Source organism: Epinephelus moara, chromosome 16 (assembly GCF_006386435.1).
Source record: "Epinephelus moara isolate mb chromosome 16, YSFRI_EMoa_1.0, whole genome shotgun sequence".
Classification (NCBI taxonomy): domain Eukaryota; kingdom Metazoa; phylum Chordata; class Actinopteri; order Perciformes; family Serranidae; genus Epinephelus; species Epinephelus moara.
The window spans coordinates 15176369-15199260 of record NC_065521.1 but is presented as its reverse complement, the minus strand read 5'-3'; the positions used below and the strand labels follow the sequence as shown (position 1 = coordinate 15199260).

At 40.1% G+C, this 22892-nt stretch overlaps 2 protein-coding genes across 4 annotated transcripts in view; both read left to right on the top strand.

Annotated features, from left to right (window-relative positions):
- The window catches only part of arhgap4b (Rho GTPase activating protein 4b), a 39583-nt gene extending 24849 nt beyond the window's left edge, over positions 1–14734 (top strand). For both annotated transcript variants that reach the window (XM_050065571.1, XM_050065570.1), the window contains exons 14-24: positions 1081–1141; positions 1323–1400; positions 2705–2833; positions 3581–3686; positions 3822–4049; positions 6185–6240; positions 6448–6619; positions 8976–9071; positions 9287–9394; positions 12034–12136; positions 14006–14734. In XM_050065571.1, coding sequence (XP_049921528.1) covers positions 1081–1141; positions 1323–1400; positions 2705–2833; positions 3581–3686; positions 3822–4049; positions 6185–6240; positions 6448–6619; positions 8976–9071; positions 9287–9394; positions 12034–12136; positions 14006–14218 — 1350 coding nt within the window. In that variant the 3' untranslated portion in view covers positions 14219–14734. The remainder of the gene's footprint in view (positions 1–1080; positions 1142–1322; positions 1401–2704; positions 2834–3580; positions 3687–3821; positions 4050–6184; positions 6241–6447; positions 6620–8975; positions 9072–9286; positions 9395–12033; positions 12137–14005) is intronic.
- Positions 14735–17773: 3039 nt separating this feature from the next.
- Positions 17774–22324, top strand: cav4b (caveolin 4b). 2 transcript variants are annotated; one of them, XM_050065191.1, is made up of 4 exons: positions 17774–18028; positions 18586–18839; positions 19999–20186; positions 21826–22324. In XM_050065191.1, exons 2-4 carry the CDS (start codon positions 18591–18593, stop codon positions 22007–22009), a joined length of 621 nt encoding a protein of 206 aa, XP_049921148.1. In that variant the 5' UTR covers positions 17774–18028; positions 18586–18590; the 3' UTR covers positions 22010–22324. The 2 variants fall into 2 exon arrangements, with proteins under 2 accessions (XP_049921148.1, XP_049921149.1); XM_050065192.1 differs by lacking the exons at positions 17774–18028; positions 18586–18839 and adding an exon at positions 18847–19254.
- Positions 22325–22892: the final 568 nt, after the last annotated feature.

Genomic DNA, 22892 nt, shown 5'->3' with positions numbered 1-22892 from the left:
TATGTCGGGGCTTCAGGACACTTGGATCACTACGGACGAGCAGTATGGAGATATTTTGTGGTTTCAATGATGTGTTTTTGGACGTTTGAATCTGGGGCGCCGTCAGCCTGCATTAGGTGGAGTTGTGCTGCTACCCACTCTCCCCTTGGATCTCCGCAAGGGATGTGAGGACTCTGAAACTTCATTTGAGCCTCCCTCAGCATATGGGTGAGTAGATAATGGCTGAATTCTCATTTTTGGGTGCACTATCCCTTTAAAGAACACATAAAAGAGTGGTATCAAGCTTGTCATGTAACTTGGCAAGAAAGCGAAAAAGCCTGTCCAAAATGTCAACATATTCTTTAAATTCGTTTTTAGATTCAGTACACTTAAATTTAAGGCCAGCAAATTAATAGTAAAAACATGAGCCTGTGTTTCTCCAACCGAATTTTACAAGAGATTGTCTTACATATCATAATTGCCACCATAAAAATTTAATGGAAAGAATTAATTTGATACTAATTACAAGGAAAATATAGACAAAGATCTGAGCATTATTTTAGGTCAGGTTTACTAAATTTAGTTTACAATTCCAGAAGAATTTTCCTAAAAGAACTGATGCATGTGAATAAAATGTGTAAAACCAGAATAATTTATGTATTTTTTTAAAAACATAATGGTGTGTTTGCCTCATGACCTCAGTATTTCAATAATCCTGGTTACGGCCCTGGCAGTGACATCTGTGTTATTCCTCAGCTGTCTTTGTCTGTTTCATCAGTATTTCTCTCGCCTTGTATATATTCCTCTCTTCCTCTTATCGCTGTTATTTCTTATCATAAGCCAGCTCATATCATTATCATTATTTTTGCACTTACGAATAATACTTGTATCATAACGTGTACAGCTTTCCTTGCTTTTTTACTTTTTTTTTGCTTATTTTTATGTTGTGTTACCTATTTTACGTGCCTCTGCAAACTGGACAAAAAAAGTGTTTTGAACTGAACTGAATTGATTTCTATGTGGACCCTGTCCTCTTCCTTTGCATCTCTATCTGCATTCTCTGTCTGTCTCTAACACTCTCCTCTCATCTTTCTCCTCCAGAGCTCTGGGCAGCAGATTCCTGTGGTGGTTGAAAGCTGCATCCGTTTCATAAACCTTCACGGTGAGTCCGTCTCTATGGTATAGCAATGAGCCATGCTGAGAGAGCTTTGATCGCTGAGAATGAGAGGGTGAGAGTACTTGCTTGTGTATGTATGTGTCCACAATCCTGGATGTGCTTGTATGAAACATCTTGAATCTATGAACATGTAATATGTGACTGTGTATGTGTGTGTGTTTCTCAGGCCTCCACCACGAAGGAATATTCAGAGTTCCTGGGTCACAGCGGGAGGTTAACCTCATCAGAGATGCATTTGAGAGAGGTAAATGAGCTTCTGATATTGCGTCACTTTTTCCACCAATGGAAGTAAAATAATTTTGTCATTATTATTATCCTTTTAACCACGTTTAAGGTCCTGTATGCAACATTCAGAACATTAATATAGCAGCAAACCACTATTTGCTATGTAAAGATATAGTGGAGTAATCAGGTCCCGTGCAGAAAATGAAGTCACATTCTCTGTGTGTGTTGTAATCTGAGCTTCTCTGTGGTTTATTTTGGTAAGCCAGTCTGGCCGCATGTGTATGTAAGTGCATGTGTGTGTCCCACCGGCCAGCTCATCACTGTCGCTCTGCACCGCGCTCATATAATGGTTACCACTGATAGCAAATGGCGGCATTGCGGAAGCTTGGTGCCCACCCTCTGGCTCCCCCATGGTTAACACTAGACCGAACCCGACCCGAGTTCAAGACAGTTATAACCAAGCCTGGCCCAAAATTGACGGACAATCTGATTTTTAAGTCCAAACCCAACCAGAGCCCAACCCGAGCCTGACGGGACCTGTATCCACACTCTGGTTAACACCATTAACTCTCTGTTAGCACTGTTGTTTAGCACTGTTTATGGATTTAGCTCCGTTGGCTTGAAGCTGTAAACACAACACTGACATATTATAGCCTCATAAAGTTGATATTGGCAACGTGTCAGGAAACAGTTGCCTTCCACATTCACCAGATACAGAGCAACATTAACATTCATTTTGATTCGTATACATCCCATTGTCACTTTTTGCTCCATTTGACACTCCACCAACTCCTGATTTAATTATCTGGCTCTTTAGCTGCTAGGTGCATCACTAGCTAATTGATAGTTTTGTCTGTCTGCCTTTTAGCACTGGACAAGTAGTGTACTGTGAGTTTTTAGAGCTTTTTTACCAAAAACAGATGCTTCCTGCTGCCAAAAATAGTGAACTGAAACACTGAACTGAAAGATGCTAAAAAGCTCTGTAGAGCTGAGGGTCATAATTCACATTACACACAGTCATTTAATCCATTATTATTATAAAAAATAGATTTTAGCTGCTTTAAAGAGAATTAAAGAATAATTTAGATTTAATTGCCTCTGTTTTCCAATATTGCTGATTATGGCTATGATGTTTTCGGCTAAAATGCTAATTACAATAGCCTAATTCAACTTGTATATCCCCTGAAATAATTAGGCATTTTGAGGTACACAGTTTGACATCTTACAACTATTTCGACCGCATTTAACTGTATCGCTTGTTCTTGCATGAAAATGTGTACATAAGCTACAGTGACATATTGATCTGTGGTTCACTCCCTGTAGGAGAGGATCCTCTGTCAGACAGTGAGTGTGACCTGGACTCTGTGGCCGGTGTGTTGAAGCTTTACTTCAGGGGCCTTGAGCCTCCTCTCTTCCCTTACGACAGCTACTCTCAGCTGCTGGAGTGTGTCCGTAAGTCTCCCTTATAACCCCTAAATGTCTGTGTGTGTGTGTGTGTGTGTGTGTGTATGTGTGTGTGTGTTTTTTCTGTTTTCAGATCCTGCAGGCTTTCATGTCTGCTTTCGGTTACTCACTTATTTAGGTATCATGTGGTTTCTAGATGCTTATTCCACCTCGATTTAGCTGATTCACCCCCTCATGTACAGTAGCATGAGGGTAAACCTTTAGTAGTTGCCTTACACAGCGGTTGCCTCTTTACTGATGCCCTGCACACAGAGTAACTTGTTTCGGGAATCCTCCCCCACATATACACACACACTGTTGATGCAAGGTAGTGCAACTTCTAGTCTCTCTCTACTGATGCATCTCACTGTTTTGTTTGCTCTCTGTTGTTATCTCTCTCACAGTCTACTTGTTATTCCTGTAGGGCCAATTCTGTTTTTCCAAAACCGAAACTCTGAGTCACAATTTGCACAGCTAATCAAGGTTGTGAACCTGCCTGCAGGTTGTTTACTCCCCATAAATACTTGGATTTTCCATCAGAGGCATAATAAATCAACTGAGCCACGGCACCTCAGTAGTTTAAATACTTGCCACAGCATTTCTTTATGTCAGAATTTTGATTGATTTATGCATCTGACACAGCTCCTAACTGCTGCAGGCGTGGATAAACTGTAACTGCAACATTTCAGACTTGTCATAATAGTTCAGTCTTTGCTCACATTGATCCTTTTCTCTTTCCTTTTGGGTCATGATCAGAAATCGAGGGGGTGACAGAGAAAGCTGCCCAGATTAAAGCAATTGTCTCCACCTTCCCACGGCCTCTCCTCATCGTGATGCGCTACCTGTTCGCCTTCCTCAATCAGTAAGCTACAACGTAACTCAGTGTGGGACATCTTATCGCTTGTCATATCTGCTTTGGTCAGTTAATACTTAAAACAATTGTGTGTGTGTGTGTGTGTGTGTGTGTGTGTGTGTGTGTGTGTGTGCGTGTTCCCAGTGTGTCTCAGTACAGTGATGAGAACATGATGCAGCCCTACAACCTGGCCGTTTGCTTCGGTCCCAGCCTGCTGAGGGGTTTGGACTCTGATGACGCTGTTGCTCGGCAGCCACAGGTCAACGATCTTGTCAAAACCATGATCCTCCAACATGACATCATCTACCCCAGCCAGTCAGAACTGCCGGGCCCCGTCTATGAGAAGCACATGACTCTGGAGCAGGAGTACTGGTAAGAGATGAGTAGTCATTGATATAAATGTGGTATTAGTTGAGATGAAATGCTGTTAACATCAATATATAATTGTTGGAAATTAGGTCTTGACAATATTTTTGTTATATTGATATTGTGATATGAGGCTAGATATCTTAGGTTTTTGATATCATGATATTATAAGTGTTTTCTTTTCCTGGTGTTTAAGGCTGTATTATAGTAAGGTGGTGACATTTTCTGAACTTACCAGACTGTTAAAGCTGTTCTATTATTTCTCTTTACCCACTTAGTCATTATATCAATATTACTGTTGATTGTATATCAAAAATATCGTGTAAATATATGTGAAAGCTCCAATAGTCAGCTACAAAAATATTGTCACATTATTAATATCGAAGTATTTGGCAAAAAATATTGTGATATTGTATATTCTCCACATTGCTCAGCCCTATAACAAATACTTGTCTAAAAATATGGAGCCCCAAAACTGAAAAAAAATATAGTAAATAAATAATTAAAATGGAGGTAAAATAAAACTTAGATTAGTTTGACTAATCAACTGATGAAATAAATTATAACACTATTAAAATACATGAATAAAATGCTTAAACCACTTAAGTATTTTAGGTGGCAAGCTAATGCTAACAACGTTAGCCATCTAACGCTATTTTTAAGCCTCCATGCTGGTGATACTCTACGTCTGTCCCATTTTTTTATGAACATGATATGTTGAGAACGCCTTGAAGAATTTATTTTCAAATTTGACACAACTGTCCACTTGGACCTAGTGATGAACCGATTACATTTTGGTGGTTGTAGGTCAAAGGTCAGTGTCACTGTGACCTCATCTGTCTCATTCACTTGAGTGCAAAATCTCAAGAATACCTTCAGGGAATTTCCTTAAATTCAGCACAGCTACCCACTTGATTTGCACAATGAACTGATTAGAATTTGGATGGTCAAAGGATAAAGGTCAAAGCCACTGTGACCACACTTTTTGGGCCATTCCTCAACACCATGCCTCAGGGGCACAAGAGGTCACATTTGGTCAGATACCGGTGACAATAATCTTGGGTGTCCACTTTGAAACTGTGCTGATTGTACAGATCTTCTGTGCTGTTGAGGGAAGATGTGTGTGGAGCATACATGTTTTCACAGACAAACTGTAACTGCAACTTGGTGTGTGGAGGCGTACAACTGTGAGGCAGTATTTCTAGTTAAGGTTTTCTTTTATTTTAGCAACTAATGAGAAAAAAAATTGAAGCTTTTTGCTTTTTTTATCATCTTATTGGAGGTTAAAAGAAAAGTGTAAAGCTTTCTTTTTTTTTATAAAATCCACTGTTTCTATTGAACTGTCAGTATTAGTGTTAGTATATTTGTATTTGTGTTTTTATGTTTTTGACTTGTTTGGTAATGTTTTACTTCACTATGTCAGGGCCTGGAATGAAAATGGTTTTGATGCTTCGTCAAATCTGGTTGAATGGCTGAACTAATCTAACTTGAATATGTGATTAAACTGGCTTTCAGTACTCATGCTTAAACATAATACCATCTTCACTTATTTTTGTCCTCTTGTAGTAATTGAATGACTGGGCAACAGCCCCACATTGCCGCAGAGATTTGCCGGTCATGTTAGAGTTTAAGACTCAGTCTGAGTTGGTTCCAAGTATGTAGAGCCGCTTCCCCCTCAGCCCCTTTTTCATGGCTCATCCTCTTGAAACAGAATTTCATGCCATGCCAGAGGCATTTCTGTGCAGCTTGAAATTCTTTGTGTAAAAACTGCTTAATGCTATTAAGCTGATTGCTCACTAAAATTGAACACAAGCCTCGAGCCTATCGGCAGTGTCCATGGAAACCTCTAACACCCCAGAATCAGCTCTTGGGTAATTCACTAAAACTGTGTTTCCTTCAAGAACATTTATATAATATACTCTGACATTTGACAGAGCATCAGTAATTCTGTTTTGGGTTTTCCGAGGTTTTCTGAGGTTTTGGGGTCATTTGAGAAATCTCACAGCAGAATGTAGTATTGTGTGAATTTGCAAAGGCGAAGTGAGGAGTAAAGAAAGCCGGTGGTAAACAGTTGGTCTGTGTGTCAGACAGAAGAGGAACTGTGCATGCCCACTGACTTTCATTTGTCTGTTTGTCCGCAGTGAACCAATCACAGAGGAAGGAGATGGAGAGACTGAGCATCTGCCCAGTGAGGACGGTGAGTACATGCAATACACACTCATACACATACACACACCAGAGGCCAGCTTTCATTAGACACAGGCTTTGCATCACTTACTATCCTTCACATGAAAACACCACAAACTGCAGTTACATTTTGAATAAAGATTTTAGATTATGATTCATACGCACACATGAATTGGATTAGTGCCTGAGTGGACTGTAACCGTGCATGTGTGTACAGAGTGGGAGGCAGTGGCTATGTTTGACTACACGGCGAGATCTCCTGCAGAGCTGTCCTTCAAGCAGGGAGAGCTTCTCATCCTTCACAGCAAGGCCTCCTGTGACTGGTGGAGAGGCGAAGTGGGAGGGGTCAAGGGTCTCATTCCTCACAAGTACATCAGCGTGCTGGACGGGTGAGTAACATTTTCTGCTTCAAAACCATTCAAGTAAACACTGCAGTCATATCCAGAGCCAGTGCCAGGATGATGACAGAATGGATCTTGGAGGCCTCTATCACAGTTTGAGATGGTACATTTTGTTTGTCACTTGGCTCCAATTAGCTGTATTGCCTCTCCGTCTGTTGACTATACATATGTACATATATGTTTATGTATATATATATATATATATATATATATATATATATAAATATATATATATATATATATACACATATATATATATGATCCCCAAAAACGTGTCTGTGATGGCCGGGTGCCATGTAAAAAGTTTTATATTTTCTTCTTGTGTGTGTAGGTGTTTAAACCGCATATGTAATTCACATTGCCATAAACAGTTCCACAGTTAAAGGGACAGTTCCTCCCCAAATTAAATATACATATTTTTTTCCTCTTATCTGTAGTGCTATTCATTAATTTAGATTGTTTTGGTGTGAGTTGCTGAGTGCTGGAGATATCAGTCGTAGAGATGTCTGCCTTCTCTTGAGTATTATGGAGCTAGGTGGCACTTGGCTTGTGGTGCTCAAAGTGGCAAAAAAATACATTTGAAAAACTCAACAGCAATGTCTCTTTCCAGAAATCATGACCTGGTTACTAGATAATCCACAGACCTTGTTGTGAGCAGTTTCATGTAGGAACTATTTTCTTTCTACCGAACTACACCCACCAACTGTATCCCTGCACAGAGGGAAGCGTGCATCTACTCATGACGAGAGGCTTGTGCGTCTGACAATACAAGATGTAAACATTAATGGTGTCCTCCTTTGCTGAGCTTTAACGTTAGCTAACTTAGTAGTGCTAGGTGAGCTAGCAGTGGAGGCACGCTTTCCTCTGTGCAGTGATTAGGGGCGTGAATCTCGAGGCATCTCATTATTCGATTTGATTATGATTCAGAGGGCAACAATTTCATGATAAAACAATTATTGATGCATCGAAATTTCTGATTTCTCTACATGGTTTCTTTTTCTGTCTTGCTACTTTAAAACATGCAAACTGTATTTGTAGTGATCCATATTAAACAGATAAATTTACTTGCGTACAATGTAGCTCTTGTCTAGGTCCCTTTTCCTTCAACCCTATACCCAAAATGCTTCCATACCTGAGCTTTTGAACCGGGCAGAGGCAGTCGGATTTTATGCATCTGCGGCTGCTCGTGCTAACCCACTGTGGGATGGTTTTGCCAACATAGCATCCAGTGTTTACGTACTGTAATATTCTGCCATAAATAGTATGCAATTGATGTACTGTTGAATAATAAATGGTCTGAAGTCTTTCTATTTTTAAAAGTTAACTGCAGTAATTAATGAATTGATTAATGTGAGAACACCTTACAGTCTCTTTCTTATGTGACAATAACAAAATGAGGGGGAGGCAATGTGCTCCAGTGTGTTGTTGTTGATGTCTCCAGCAGTGGAGAGCAGTTCCTCTGCTGCACATTAGTTCCAGGAAAAGCCAAGATGCTAAACAGGCCAGGTGCTGTGTTTTTTAGGCGAGCAGACAGTTATTTTCTTCAACACAGAGTTGGTTCAAATTGTTTGGTGCTGCAGTGAGTGTTGGTCAGCCGGTCTCGTTTGCTGCTCCGCTCCATTAATTTTCTTCTCTGGGTGATGGCCTATAAAGTATTTACACTATATTTCACTTCTCCCCTCACAAATGTAATTATTTAGATATTAAATTAAAACATGCTTGCAACCACATGTCTTTTGTCAAGATAATGGGATCTGGGTGCTCACTGTCCTCACAGTGGAGTTCCGCCTCTTTTGTTCCAACAACCACATTATTAAAAACATTTAGATAATAGATTATTGACATTTGTGAATCAATGCTGAATCATCCACGTCCGCATATTGATGCATCTAAGAATCGATTATTTTCCCCACCCCTAGCAGTGATACAGCTAGTGGGAGTAGTTTGGCAGACAGAAAATAGTTCCTACATGAAACTGCTCACAACAAGGTCTGTGGATTATCTTGAGTAACCAGGTCATGATTTCTGGAAAGAGACATTGCTGTTTAATTTTTCAAATATATTTTTTTTGGCACTTTGAGCACCACAAGCCGAGTACCATCTAGCCATAAATTTAAACTGAACATCGACACAGGCTCACTGTGCTATAGATTTCTGCCTCGTCTTTAAATTTTTCCATATAAAAAAAAAAAAATCTAGTCACATGTAATATCACTCCTGCTTCTGCTCCCTCCTACAGTTGTTTTGTCGCTCAACCTTTATCCCATATTTAAACTTGTACTGGTTGTACTTTCTGTAGTGAAACATATTCCTAATATATCTCTCTCTTCTTCTCCTCCCTCAGGTCAGAGCGAGGGAAAAGAGAGGACGGAGGAGGAGGAGGAGGAGGCAGCACTGGAAACCTGACAGCAGAAGATCCACAGACGGAGAACACAACTCGGTACACACACACACACAGACATGCACACACATGTAGTTGATGCACACTGCAAGAAAAAGACTGCATTCACGCCAACGAACACAACAGATGTAGACAGCAAAATACACACACAGACAGAAATACTCACTTTCACATTATTGCACACAGTTCTACACAAGAACAAACGCTTGCACATAAATGCACATAACACAAAGTTTCCATGTACATTTTGACAGGATGCGGGTGAACAGCGACAGTGCTTCATTGCCTGGGAGACAGAGAGGAAGTGAGGGGAGCCCCAATCGAAAGCCGCCAACCTCTCCTGCCACACGACACCTGCCAGTGTAAGACTGACACACACCTTGGACACAGTACATGCTGTGCTGGACTCATCACTCAAATATATAGAGGTTTATAGCCTCTCATATATAGGGGTGTATAGGATTATGATGTTATACATTCAGATTCACATTCAAGAGAAATCACAGCGGAACAACACACAACTTTAAAGCGGCTACAATCTACATTATCAGCTGAATGTGCAGCTGCTCAGCTCTATGTAGCTGTTTAATGCAGAGTCCTGCACCGGGTTGGGTATCTGCGAGGTAACCTGTAAAAAGGTTGTGTGACTGGTAAAAAATATGTATATATTTATATAAATTCATGGGCAAATTATGCGGAATGGACCCTTGGCACAGATAGGCAAAATGGCCCACCACCTCTCCTAAGCGCAAGTCCAAGACTTTGTGGTAATTTAGTCTCTTTTTTGTTGTTGTTGTTGTTGTCATTATGCATGTTTTTGTCGTCATTTTGTGTTTCTTTGTGGTTGCTTTGCTCCTTCTTATAGTTAATTTGTGTGTCTTTGTGGTCTTTTTGTGCCTTTTTTTGTAGCCATTTTGAGATGATTACTGCAAAGTCGGTTATCTTTGTGTCACTTTGCATTACATCAAAAACAAGGAGGAGCTTAGAATGGGATAGTAAATTATGCAAAATGGCGCAACAGCAAAATGGTGTGTTTAATCACAGGTCGAAACACGGGACATAGCAGGTCAGGGCAGGTCCAGATTTGACTTGGAGATAAGTGACGGGTCAGTTCCGGCATTAAGCTTTGCAGGTGCGGGTTTGCAAAACTGGACCTGAGCCTGACTCTGGTTTAGTCTCTTTCAGCTCATTGTTTTGGTTTTATAACCCGCAACATTACTGCTTTTGATTTTGGTGAAAAAGCCCTGATAAACTTACCGTTCGCTACCTTCTCAGTACCAAACAACAAACAGTCTAAGTCAGGGATTTGGTGGTGAACATAGTCGAGCATTTGGCAACTGAAGAGACAGATATTTCACTCAGGAGTTGGTGGTCTCCATATATGGCTAAAGCAGAGTGCATATTACACAAACTGGATGGACAGAAACATGATGTGACATGACAAACGAATACTCATGTCTGCTGAATGTGCAAACAGACAATGGTTTACTGCGAAGTTCATGATATCAACTTTGTCGGTTGATAATATGTCAGTGTTCACAGCTGGTTTCTGCAGTCCAAAAGAGACCAACAAATCAAATATGTCTGGTTTAGAATAAAAGGGTGTTATTGGTAATTACATACTGTACACACCAGCTAATGAAAGGCAGCCTTACCAACATTAGGAGGATGGTCTTTGTTGTCCTAGCAAGTCCTAATTAGGGGTGTAAATCACCAGCTTCATCACAATACGATATTATATCGATTTGTTTGGATGACGATACAATGTTTGCCGATATCACAAAGTCTGTCACGATATGATTTCGATTCGATTCAATTCAATTTCCGAATGTGCTAGGAAAGGTAGTATCAGCCCTGCTTCTACCTAGAGCTGGCATGTACGGAGCCTAGGTTTGGTTGAAGGTGGCAGTGCTGTTTGGGCTGAGAAAGCCATGCGTAAGTAAGATAAAGGAGGTTATTGGTTGGTGCAGGGAGGGGAGCAGTGAGACCTGGCATTAGGGGAGTGTCTCTGGGACGCCAGAGATCACTGTCTAGCCTCCTGGAGGTGTCGTGGGACCAACTAGACGAAACACTGGTGAAAGGAGGTTCCCACCCGATGACCCCAAAGACATGCTAGTTATCACTGCTCATTGGTTTGTATAGTTAAGCCTTGCCATATTAGCTTATCATAGGGCTTAGGTTTTTCACTGAGTGTTGATCCTTTCTCTAGAGCACAAGCTTCTTGTGTTTTATTTGAATTCAGGAGCCTGCGATCGATATGACGTGATATCATATGCCCATCTAACACAATCATTTTCATCAACTCACAAAAACAGCTAGAATATGATTTGACCATTTTATTTCTGAGCTCTTCCAGGTATCAGGTATTTAAATGAAAAACAGTATTCTTTTGTAACAAAAAATGATAAAAATAGACCTGTTCACATTTCTCATGTTTAAGTGAATTTCAAAATAAAGGTGTATCTTTGGGGCGTCGGTGGCTTAGTGGTAGAGCAGGCGCCCCATGTACAAGGCTGTTGCCGCAGCAGCCCGGGTTCGAGTCCAGCCTGTGGCCCTTTGCTGCATGTCATCCCCTCTCTCTCTCTCCCCCTTTCACACTTAACTGTCCTGTCCATTAAAGTCAAAAAATGCCCAAAAAAATATCTTAAAAAAAAATAAATATATATATATATAAAGGTGTATCTTTAAGATGACGATATGGATCGATGTTTTCATTTTGCATCGATGTAATCGGATCATTAATCAATGAATCGATGTATCGATGTGGATCGATGTATCGTTACACCCCTAGTGCTAAAATAGCTATTATTGAGGAACAAGCACCACAAAGAGACTATTTTTTACTAGAATTTGTACAGTTGTTACGATCTGACGTGACATATCTTGAAATTCACAAACTGAAATCTGGTTAACATCTATTATATCTACAGTATATCTGTCTGTTATCTCTATTTATCTTCAGTTATGTTTTGACTTACTTGTGTTACCTTTTGTCTTTTAGGTCTCAGGAGCGAAGACACACTTTGGACACTGTGAGACAGGGCGGCTTCAGACCCCCAGATAGACCTCCATTTGGTCAGGCAGACAGACCAGTAGTGGACAAGGTTGGTAGTTCGCCCTGGTTGATATATCACACCTGTGAGCCCCTCAGCTCCTGTGAGACTATAAATGGTGTTGGCCATCAAATTCTGGAATGTTTTTGATGATTCTAGAAACTCACTTGTTTTCTGTTCGAAAAATCAGATTTCATCAATTTACTAGATAACTCTTCTGAGTGAGCTGCTTTGCTGAATTGACCTGCTTCCTGAAAAGCTAGCTAACAGTCCTAGATATCAACAGTTTGCGCTGGTGAAGCTACATCCTGCAGTGGTTTGACGTCTAATGGCTAAAGATAAGACACTTATGACACAATAACCCCAGTTCAAAAGGAAATCTAACTGGACTTTTTGTACTAAATGTCTCTTTCTGTCAGTGACTAATTTGTGCACACTGTTAGTTTTCCACTGACAGCTGCTCAGCTAAATTAGTAACATGTTATACAGAACATTTATGCTCAGTGACCAGATAAATATAGACCTTGCCTCTGCAGAAATCTCCCTTCACTTCCACTTGTATATGTGTGGCTACTTAAACATACCATGCAAAATATGCATAAATATTTAAAACTGTGCTAACTATGTGATCTAACTGACTGATGGTTTGGGTATTGCCCAGACTGTAGCGTTTGCTTTTCAAATGCAGAAATTTTAAATATTCACAATGAAGAATGCTTAATCCGTAGTTGATAAATGGTGGGAAATGTCATGTGACTGTGGCTATACCAAAACTAGTTTTTATAAGACAGCAAACCCTTGAATAGAAAATCTAGCCCATGACAGAACACTTAGGCCAATCACAGCTCATTTCAGAGACAGAGTGTTCCTATTGACTGTTCTCCAAATGCAGATGCATGTGCACGTCCTTCAGTGAAAGCCTAATTCAGAGAACCCTCTAGAGAAAGTTGCTATTCCAGCATTGGCGACAACTACCTACACTGCAAAGCAACCCAAAAAAAGGAAGACAGACTGATCAAAAAAACAGTCTAAAAAGGAGTCTGACAATAAACTAAATAAAAAAGGTGTCAACACTGGCAAACCATTACAGAGATGGAAAGAAAATGTTGCTTATAGTTTAGCTTTCTGCTAACCAGGGCTTCAACTTCACATTCATATAGCTAACATTACAGTAGCTAGAGCCTCAAATCACAGTGTGTCCTCCGCTACACTCCCTGCCACTATAGACTCCCTCACTGGGAGGAGAGCAGGCAGCAGCTCTGGAGGCTGACCCCCAGTCAGCAGCTGCAGTTACCTGAATCCAGCCAGTGCAAACCCCAGCTCCAGGAGGCTGAACAGCCCAGACTCCCTGTTGGACCAGAAAACTTTATGTTGCTGCCGTTACACAGGTTAGACCTGGCACTGTGGGTTTGCGCTGGACTAATTCGAGCTGCTACAGCCGCCGACCGACTCCCAGGGCAGCAGAGAGACAGTGGGGCAGCTTGTTAGCTAATTCTTGTCTCATTTCTGTTCTAATAAACACTGAGAGATGATTAAATAAATCAGTGTATGGGAAGCACTGGATGAAGCCCATGCATATGCCCATGGTCGTCTGGTGGGAGGGGCTTAGGACAAAGAGGGGAGAGCTGCAGGAGGAGGGTATATTTTCAAATGCTGCCGTTTTCTTTTTTGCCTTTTCCAAATTTCTGCCTACCCCAGATTTAATGAGAAAGTACACAATCAGGCCACAGTCACCTGATATCAGTCCTAACGATCACCTTCTGGATGAACTCCAGTGCAGCATCCATGCAGCATCATGTGCAGTTGATAGTTCTCACTGGTCGTAGGTCTATTGTTCTACGTTTTCTTTTTTGTGCTACATTTTCATTATCCTCCATGTCTCTTCCTTGCTGTTTGCCTCTCCACCTTTTGCTCTCTCAGGAGATGATCAGTCGTCAGATGAACTCAGTGTTCAAAGAGCTCCTGTCTCGCCAGCCTGCCGTGCCGCCGTCCACCCTCAACGCCCCTGCTCCCTCCTCCGCCTCCTCCTCCTCCTCCTCCTCCTCCTCCTCCACTCTTCCTCAAGCTGCCCCCGCTGCCAAAAAAGTAGGATTTGGCCTCAGAGGAAGGGCCCTTTTCAGACCGGTGGACTGAGAGAGAGGAAAGCCGATGAGTGGAATTATTGATTTATTGTTTGACCATGATGATTATGCTGATGCATTTGGTGGAGATCTTGATTCATTTTTTAGACACATGTATAATATTTGCGTCTCTGCCATCTCATAGTGCCACTAGTCTCGGTGCCGTGTTACTGTACGTCCAGTGTGTCTGTTTTCCGGCTGGTTTTGGTCTCTTTATGTTTTGGTCTATTTTTGTTCTCCAGGCTTTTGTAATTTTTTTGGAGAATCAGGGATGTGACATCACGAGACTGACTTTTTAAAAGTAGTTGCCATAATACAACAAAATACTTACACTGCCCCCTAGTGGCAGGTCTGAGGTCAGCCCACCCTTATAATGTCTGCTTCATTTTAAAACAAATACTGATCCGGGGCCTGAGTGCCTTCACATTTTTTACTTGTCACATTTATTCACCTGAATAAATCTGATAGGTTTGAACTCTGTGTTCAACATTAAATAAGATGTTATGAAATAAATAAACATATGAAGAAACTGTGTAAACTACATAAATGAACTAACATTTTTATGAAGTAATGGAGGAAGTTGTTAAAACTCAACTCATTATTTTGAAATGTTATGCTTATACTTAAGTCATTAAGTCACTAAGTAACTTAAATTTTGTAATCGTTTGCTTCTTTTCCTCTGGTGAGAGCTTCTATATATGAGCATTTGTCTTTTGCATGTCTTTATACATTTCTGATGATGAATGCTTGACAGATGACAGATGATTAGACTTGCAGCTGCCATAGCTGCGGACACTTCCAAGACAGCGGTGCTGCCCCAGAATACTCCACAATTACCTATACTACTTACAATGAAATAACATTTCATAATAATGAACAGGGTTTTAATAATTTCTTTATCATAAAATCTTTATTTTGCAAATCATTGTTAATGTTACACAATTTGTCCATGTGAATATTTATTTTATAATTATTTATTTATTTATTCATTGAAAATTGAACATTTCCGAACCCCATAGATGTTAGCTGGGAAGACTGTAAGCAGTGGGGTCAGTACTTTATAGCAGCATGCAGCATTAGCACACACACACACAAAGATGGAAACACATTCCCCTTCATATGTGACACATGGCCTGATACACAGGCCAAAACTCAGGGCTTTTGCAGAGTTAGAGCCGGGCTAACTCAGGTTTGGCTTCAAAGGAATAAGTAAGAGTTTCTCACTCAGGGCTGTGGTTGACTTACTCTTCAACTGGAAACTGTGCCCTAGCCTCAAGAGTCAAAATGTTCCCCACATCAGAGAGGATTCAGTGACTTCCTCTGGTTTAAACTGTGAATGCAACGGCAACGTTTTGGAGCCACGATGGAAACTCTTGTCTCATTCATCCACACATTTTGGCCCCCCTCTGACTATATCTAGCACCATCCACAGGTCCCATTGTTTCAGGATTTATTTTGCAGTGAGGTGTACAATTATTTTGACTCCAAAAGCATTTGAAATGTTCTTACATATGGCATCTCCCCTCTGTCGTGTTTCAGTATTGGAAACATAGAAGCGGAATCCTTTTTCAATTGATTCTGCCTCTATGATGAAAACACCCTGTTATTCTGGATCACTGTTTGATAATGTCACTAAATTTACTGTGTCCAGTTGTATATGTGGTAAAAAAAAAAGAAAGAAGAAGAATTCAATAAAGATGATTAAGTGATGAATGATAAAGAGGGTGTCAGTGTATTTAAACTGCATGGATGACTGTATTCCAGGGGCAGATCCACAGAGGGCCATGTGGGGGCAGCTGCCACAGCTACTACGGGGCTTTCCCCTAAAGCTTTCTAGCTCCTAAAAGTTTAATTGGAACGTAATGCAATATTCAGTCGTCATCTATGTGTCCCTAAGCTGTCCAGAGCTCTAGAGTAGACATTAAGCAGTAGGCACAGCACTGTGCTGGACTTGCACTGTCAAATTCCCTCAGTGAGTCAGCCCAAAGTGCTGCTGCATCTGACGAGAAGTCAGTTTCTCTGTGTAAAGTTCAACTAAAACCAAGAGAGAGCATAATGCAACAGCATCAGTTTCCTGTTGTAAAGGGCATTCTGAAAAAAATGCTGTGCAGAGAGGCCAAGGCTGCGCAAGAGGATATGGCTGGTGGGTAAGGATTTGGCATTGGACCTTATGCACAATGCATGCTGGTACATGTAGGCACTGCTGGCACAGCTCCACGAGCAGTAGAACTCCACTTTCTCGATCAATATAGCATGCACTGAGAAATGTATTGCTTCAATTGACTACATTTACCACCAACACCGATTGGAAATCTATATAAAATGAGTTGAATATTCCCATTAACTCTTTCGTGTTCATTACTAGACATGATTTGGAACAATCTGTATCATTTACTGATTTCTGATATCAATTAATACCAACGAACTGCAGGTGTACAGTCGCAATAGTTAACAATAGTTATTGCATCCTCATGTTTGAACTGTTGATTTTTAGGGCAGTGATTCCCAACATGCAAGTCACAGCCCTTAAGGGTAAATTGGAGGGGTGTCAAGATGAGTAAGTGTGAAAATAAAGATATTTTGCCATGACTTTTCTCTCATCTAAGCTTCTTTATTATGAAATATTGGAATATTTCCCTTCGTCATACTTCTAAAAACTCTTCAAATGAAACAAACAAAGCTTGCATATATAATTTGCAACCTGTGGGAAGACCATAGTGCCACGAGCGGACATAGCTTTGTTTTAAAGGGTCATAGACCAAAAAGGTCGGTAACCTCTGTAAGGGAATGTTAAGCTCAGTGGTTTATTCTCAAGATTGATTATTTTAAGAAAAAGAAAATGTCAGAAAATAAAAACTTAGAAATGGCTGTCCACCAACATCCACCTGTTCATCTGAACACAACACAACAGCCTGCATGCTGAGACTGGAAATATTTTTGCCATGATCTAATTATCACTTGCTGTTTTATTAATTTGATTGTCTGACTGTGGCTTACTAACAATGTGGTCCGACAGTATGAAACACAGATTTTTGCCAAGAGATCACTTCACATTTTACTGTTATGCAGTAAGCCAGCATTAGAGAGCAGCATGCAGCATTAGTACACACATAAAAAGAAGTAGTTGAATTGGCCTTCTGATGGAAATAAAAATGAAAGGAAACTGTGAGGATATTTCAAGCTATAAATGCTGAAGACTGCAGAACGAAGAGATGGCAAGATTTTACTTATTGGCAGTTTTCTCCTGTCTTTTACTTGCAGTATATATATTCATGTGGGGAATCCCCCAACTCCCATTACACCCTGCCAAAACCTCATGCCCCCCCATATGAACATTTCTGGATCTGCAACTTCTGTTTTCTGACGTATCGCTCTGTAAAATCTAAGTTTCCATTCAGAGTCTGAATTTACACTTGTTTGCTGTATTGTTGGTGTGTGTGTGATTGTTTCAATCTCAGTGTCACAACGACAACCAAGTGCTGTAACGCGATCTTTAAGGCCCATCCACTCCTCCTCCTAAAATAACCTTGTTCACACAGTCACCCAACACACACACACACACACACACGCAGGAATAAGAGGCAATGTACCACATTAGCACTTCTGCTGCTCTAAGTCAAAGACTGTGGGTGTCTGTGTGTGTGTGCGTGTGCCTCTGTATGAGTTCTCATAAGCCAGCTCAGCTCTGAGGGACATTGTGATTAAGCGGTTGAACTGATCTCATTGACATTTTAGATTAGCACTCTCTCCAGGGCTCCCCTGCCTTGTCTCTCTGCAAGGGTCTCTGTCACTGATACAGGATTAAGATAGCACTTTACGGAAGGTAAGTCAGACATGATTCATCCTTTCTATTGTGTCTGTCCCTGTCTTTGATCTGCTGCCATGATTCCTCAACCAGGATATGAGTTATAACGTTGTTGTTTTTTAACCTCGTAGCACGTTTCATTTAAATATTGAAATTCATATCTTATACATGCAACTTAATTAAAAGTCTTTTAATCAGTTTATTAAAAGTCTTTTTAGACTTGTAATCATACTTGAAGATTTAAATGGCACAGTTTTGCTTTTACTGTACGTGCTCTATTTTAAAAATATAATTTTAAAATTATCAGCTGCTATTTACAGATTTGGGTATGGCTTCTTTTTTGGGGGCTAAAGAACAGGTGGTAGTGCCAGGGCTCAGCTCGCTGTTACACACAACATGCCTGCAATGTGCAGCAGGGGTGTATCTGTGGGTGTGTGTGTGTGTGTGTGTGAACTAGTTTGCAGCATAAATGTGTGTATATTAATGTTCGATAAAATCAAAAGAGGGCGACTGCACATATCCCACATGTAATGAATTGTGGTCATCTATTTTAATGCATGTGCCTCTTCCTTCAGTGAGGATGATGATGGTGAGCGATGACTGTCTGGTGGAGTGTAAGATTGATGATGACAGTGATGAGGACGATGGAGTAGAAGAACAGATAAACACACCTCCACCTCCTCCAGAGTTTGCATCCAAAGCCTCAACTCCAGCACCCAAATCTCCCACTCTAGTACCCAAACCTCCGACTCCTCCCACAGCCCCTGCTACACCAACACCCACCCATCCTGTCAACAGGGACCCTTATGGCATCAACCAGCACCTAAAGGTTTGCTTGTCCCCTCTCTATAAATCTATGCTGTTTGCCATAGCAGTGTTAGCAGTTGATTTGATGTATTAAATAGAACATTTGTCATTCTCTTCTACTGCTATCTCATGTGGTGTACCCCAAGGTTCCAGTTTGGGCCCTATGTTATTTTTTATTATATATGCTTCCACTGCAGTCTCTTTTTAGACAATATAACATCCCATATGATTGTTAGCCTAAGCTTTAAGAAACAGAAACTGGATCCACAATGCAGATTCAAACAAACAGTCTTTATTGTCCAAGTCCAAGGGTGAGGAGAGGGGGGAAAACTCAGGGCTGGGGAAACTTCCAGGGAGGAAAAGGTGGCTGGCAGAGCGTGGCAAAAACGGAACTGAGGATATGGCAGGGCACTGAGGACAACGAAACAGAGACACAGGTTAGCAAAAATCAGGTTGGTTCAAAGATTGAATGTACGAGTTCCAAAAACACAGCAAAAAAGGGCAGAGCTGGAACCGCTGGAGGATAATCAACGAACTGGCGATGAGTGGAGAATGAGACCAGGTATTTGTGCTGCAGCAGAGGTGAGTGGCAATCAGCGGTGATACAGTTCAGGTGGTGGAGGAGGAGATGCAGCAGAGAAGTAGGTCAGCCACACCGAGCCAGTAACAGACAGGGAAGACAAAACAAACACAAAAACAAGCAGGGAGGGGAACAGAGAGAACACACACCCCGCATCCCAACAATGATTGCTATGTTTATGACAGGCAGGTGTCCTATTTCATCTTTAAACCAAGCAAAAAGCATGATCTTCAATTACTCTCAAGATCTTTGAAATATTAAATACTGAATGGCCACATTTTAAGACAGAGGTGCTTATCACGAGTCCTACAGATTTCACTAGTGGTATGGGGAATTTTCGTGGGCCTCTGTCTTAAAAAAATCTGTACACAGATAGGTATCATTTCTTATTCAGCTCTAGAATTTGGCAATTTCTATCATTTAATTGTGCTTTTATCTCTTCACATCTTTACTGAAACTCTCTTTGTGTGTGAGTCACTCAGTAATCCCTGTCTTATCTAAAGCTATAAAGTATTTCAGTCAACACTTGTTTTTTTCTTATATGCTCCTTAAATAAACTGCCATGACTCGTACCTCCCACTCTCTTGTTCCTTGTCTGTAGGTGGAGGTCAGTGATGTACTTGCGGAGCCTGACAGACCTCGTAGCATAGACCAAGTGTGGCTTTGCAGTGTCGTTGGCTTCGAGAAGGCTCGTATCTGGACGTATCAGTGCCTCTCCTTGCTGTTAGCTGTGCCCTTCGCTTTCCTTTGTGGTATTTTCCTGGCCATTCTCGCCTGTCTACACGTCTGGTATGCTGGTGTAATGGAAATGCTCCCTAATGTAGTCATGCACATTAGTGACAGAGTCGTGTGCTCACTTCATCAAATACAGCAGAAGATTCACTTTGATAGCACAGTTGCTCTAAACACGTGGTTCTCAGTGTCTTTTAAGCAATGTCTACTTGCAGTTACATATCTAGGTTATATCTTCAATAATATGTCCAACGCGTTTATCATTTAGACAATATAGTGTCAAAAAATAGTGAAAACTCCCGTCCCAGATCCCATGTGTCATCTGTAATAATTTTGTTTGAACCATTTTAAACCCAAAGCTGTTCAGTTACAATGATACAAGACTGGGGAAATTAGGAAATCTTTACAACTATAGCACATTTTCTTTCAATATAAACACATCATACTTGACTCAAAATAAGGTTTTCTTTTAATCACCATTTCTTGCATCCAGACTTTGGGCTCAGACACTTCTCTCTAATAACTTTAAAGCATGTTGCACACATCTGGCTAATCCCTAAACAGTGATATCACTGCAGGCATGTGACTGGATGCCTGCTGGGGCATCATTGATTAGAGTTCTTGAAGCATCAGCATCTATCAAATATCTCTTGTTCGTGTCCATAAGAGAGAATAGTTTCAATACATGACAATATTCAGCATACAACATGGCAACTTTGTGAAATCTTTCAGATGAAAAATGTTGATGATGGTAAAACATTTGAAGGATAATCAGCTGCCAGTTTTAACTCCGTAGGTGACATATACAGGGTAACATTAAGCTTGTTGGTAAACTAACAATTAACGTCATCACGGAAGTATTTTTTTTCCAATAATGATCCTAATTTAGTCTACACAAAAAGACAGCACAGTTTTCTAAAGCAGCATTTCTTTTAAAACTGTATTCATCACAGCCGTGTTTTTATAATGTGTCCGAAGGTCGGTGACTTAAAAATGACTTCTTGCAGAAAATTAGATTAAAACATCACTACCACTCTCATACAGTAAATTTATGATAAATATAAAGCTACAGCCAACAGGTGGTTGGCTTAGCTTGTCACAGAGCCTTAATTCAGGGGGAAACAGCTAGCCTGGCTCTGTCCAAAGGTAACAAAACTCTGTCTATCTCTATTTATGTGAAATAGCCCATTTAGTGATTAACACTGGAAAAAATAATTAGTTGTCTAATCCTAACCCTAACCTAAACCTAATTCTAACCTGAACCTTAAAACCAAGCCTTAATCCTCAAACAGATCTTTGAAAAAGTGTCCTCACTTTGAAAAAATGTCCTCACTCTGTAGCTAAAATATTTTTTTTGGTCCTCACTGTGTAGCATATACAAGTATTGAGACACACACACACACACACACACACACACACACTCTCAACTCAGCGCTCAAAGAATTAGCATGCTTACACGACTTCCTTCTCTCTACCTGACTTTTGGTGACAACGGCTTCACAATATTTTACACTCCTAATTGTTTCCAAAGTGATACCTTTCTACTTGCATGATAAATCTCTCTATTTGCTCAAGTAATAAATCTTTTTTATTTACTCACATAATAAATCTTTCCATATTCTCTCCCTCCATCTGTCCTGACAGGAGAGAGTTTATGAAAACAATCAGTTGAGTTATTCTCTTTCTCTCCCTCTAGGTTTTTTGTGCCTTGCATACAGCTGAGCAACACCTTCCTTCCATGCCTACGGTCTTTATGTATGTGCACTGTGAATGTTATTATCGCTCCCTTCTGTACGTCTCTCGCTCTCTGTTGCAGTCAAATTGCCATTTCACTGTCGAACAAGGACTGGCATCAAATGAGAGACAAAGATACTGTATGAATGTGATACATGACAAGTGACTGAGTGACTGAATGATTGAGTGAGCAAGTGAGTGTCAGAGAATTTTATTTAAATTTGTCTTTTTTAGTTTTTTAATTGGCGTAGTTCTGCAACCTGGTAATGTGATTGCTATTTGATATGTTTTGTATGTAAAGCCAATTCATACAAGTTACTATTATTATTATAACTATTATTATTATTATCATTAGTAGTAGTAGTAGCAGTAGTCGTAGTACTAGTGGACATAGTATCATTATCATTATTATAATTATTAAAAAATTTATTCTGATTAAATTGTAACTGTGTCGAGCTATCAATAAAATAAATGTCAAAAATATCTTGTTTCTGGTTTCTTTCACCAAATAGACTATGTAAATGAATGTTATAGTTATGTGCAGAGATGAATGCAGAATGAAGTTGAATTAATCAGTCATCAGTAATTTATCAAGCAACAAAAAAAGGGTTACTGTGTTATTATGTCACCAAAAAAGCAACACAGTACCATAGAGAGTAAATAACATTTGCTGCTCTCTCTTCTTAGGTTTGAAGATTTTCTACATTTATTTGAAAAGTGATCCCAAAAAAATGTTACAGTGTTATTTTCACTATTTTCTAACATTTCATAGATCAACATTAATCAAGTCATTGTAAAAAAAAAAAGTTTTTGATTAATTTATCAATAATAAATGAGGAGAATGATAAGGTTTATAAGGTTGCAGGCAACCTTATAAATTATATGGCTTTCTTTTCGTTGCTTATTGCATTGGTGATTTGAATAAAGAAAACATCCCCATATTTCTTTCTTTCTCCATTTTACATCAAAACACTATAATATTCCCTTAATCAGATGTTGTTGTGTGTTTTCATAAGTCCGAGGTTTTCT

Bases quoted from the DNA above. Each gene is read 5' to 3' on its own strand.
- cav4b (XM_050065191.1), top strand. From the start codon at position 18,591: ATGATGATGGTGAGCGATGACTGTCTGGTGGAGTGTAAGATTGATGAT. The intron at 18,840-19,998 runs GTTTGCTTGTCC...CCTTGTCTGTAG, and splicing joins GCATCAACCAGCACCTAAAG to GTGGAGGTCAGTGATGTACT. The intron at 20,187-21,825 runs GTATGCTGGTGT...CTCTCCCTCTAG, and splicing joins CTCGCCTGTCTACACGTCTG to GTTTTTTGTGCCTTGCATAC.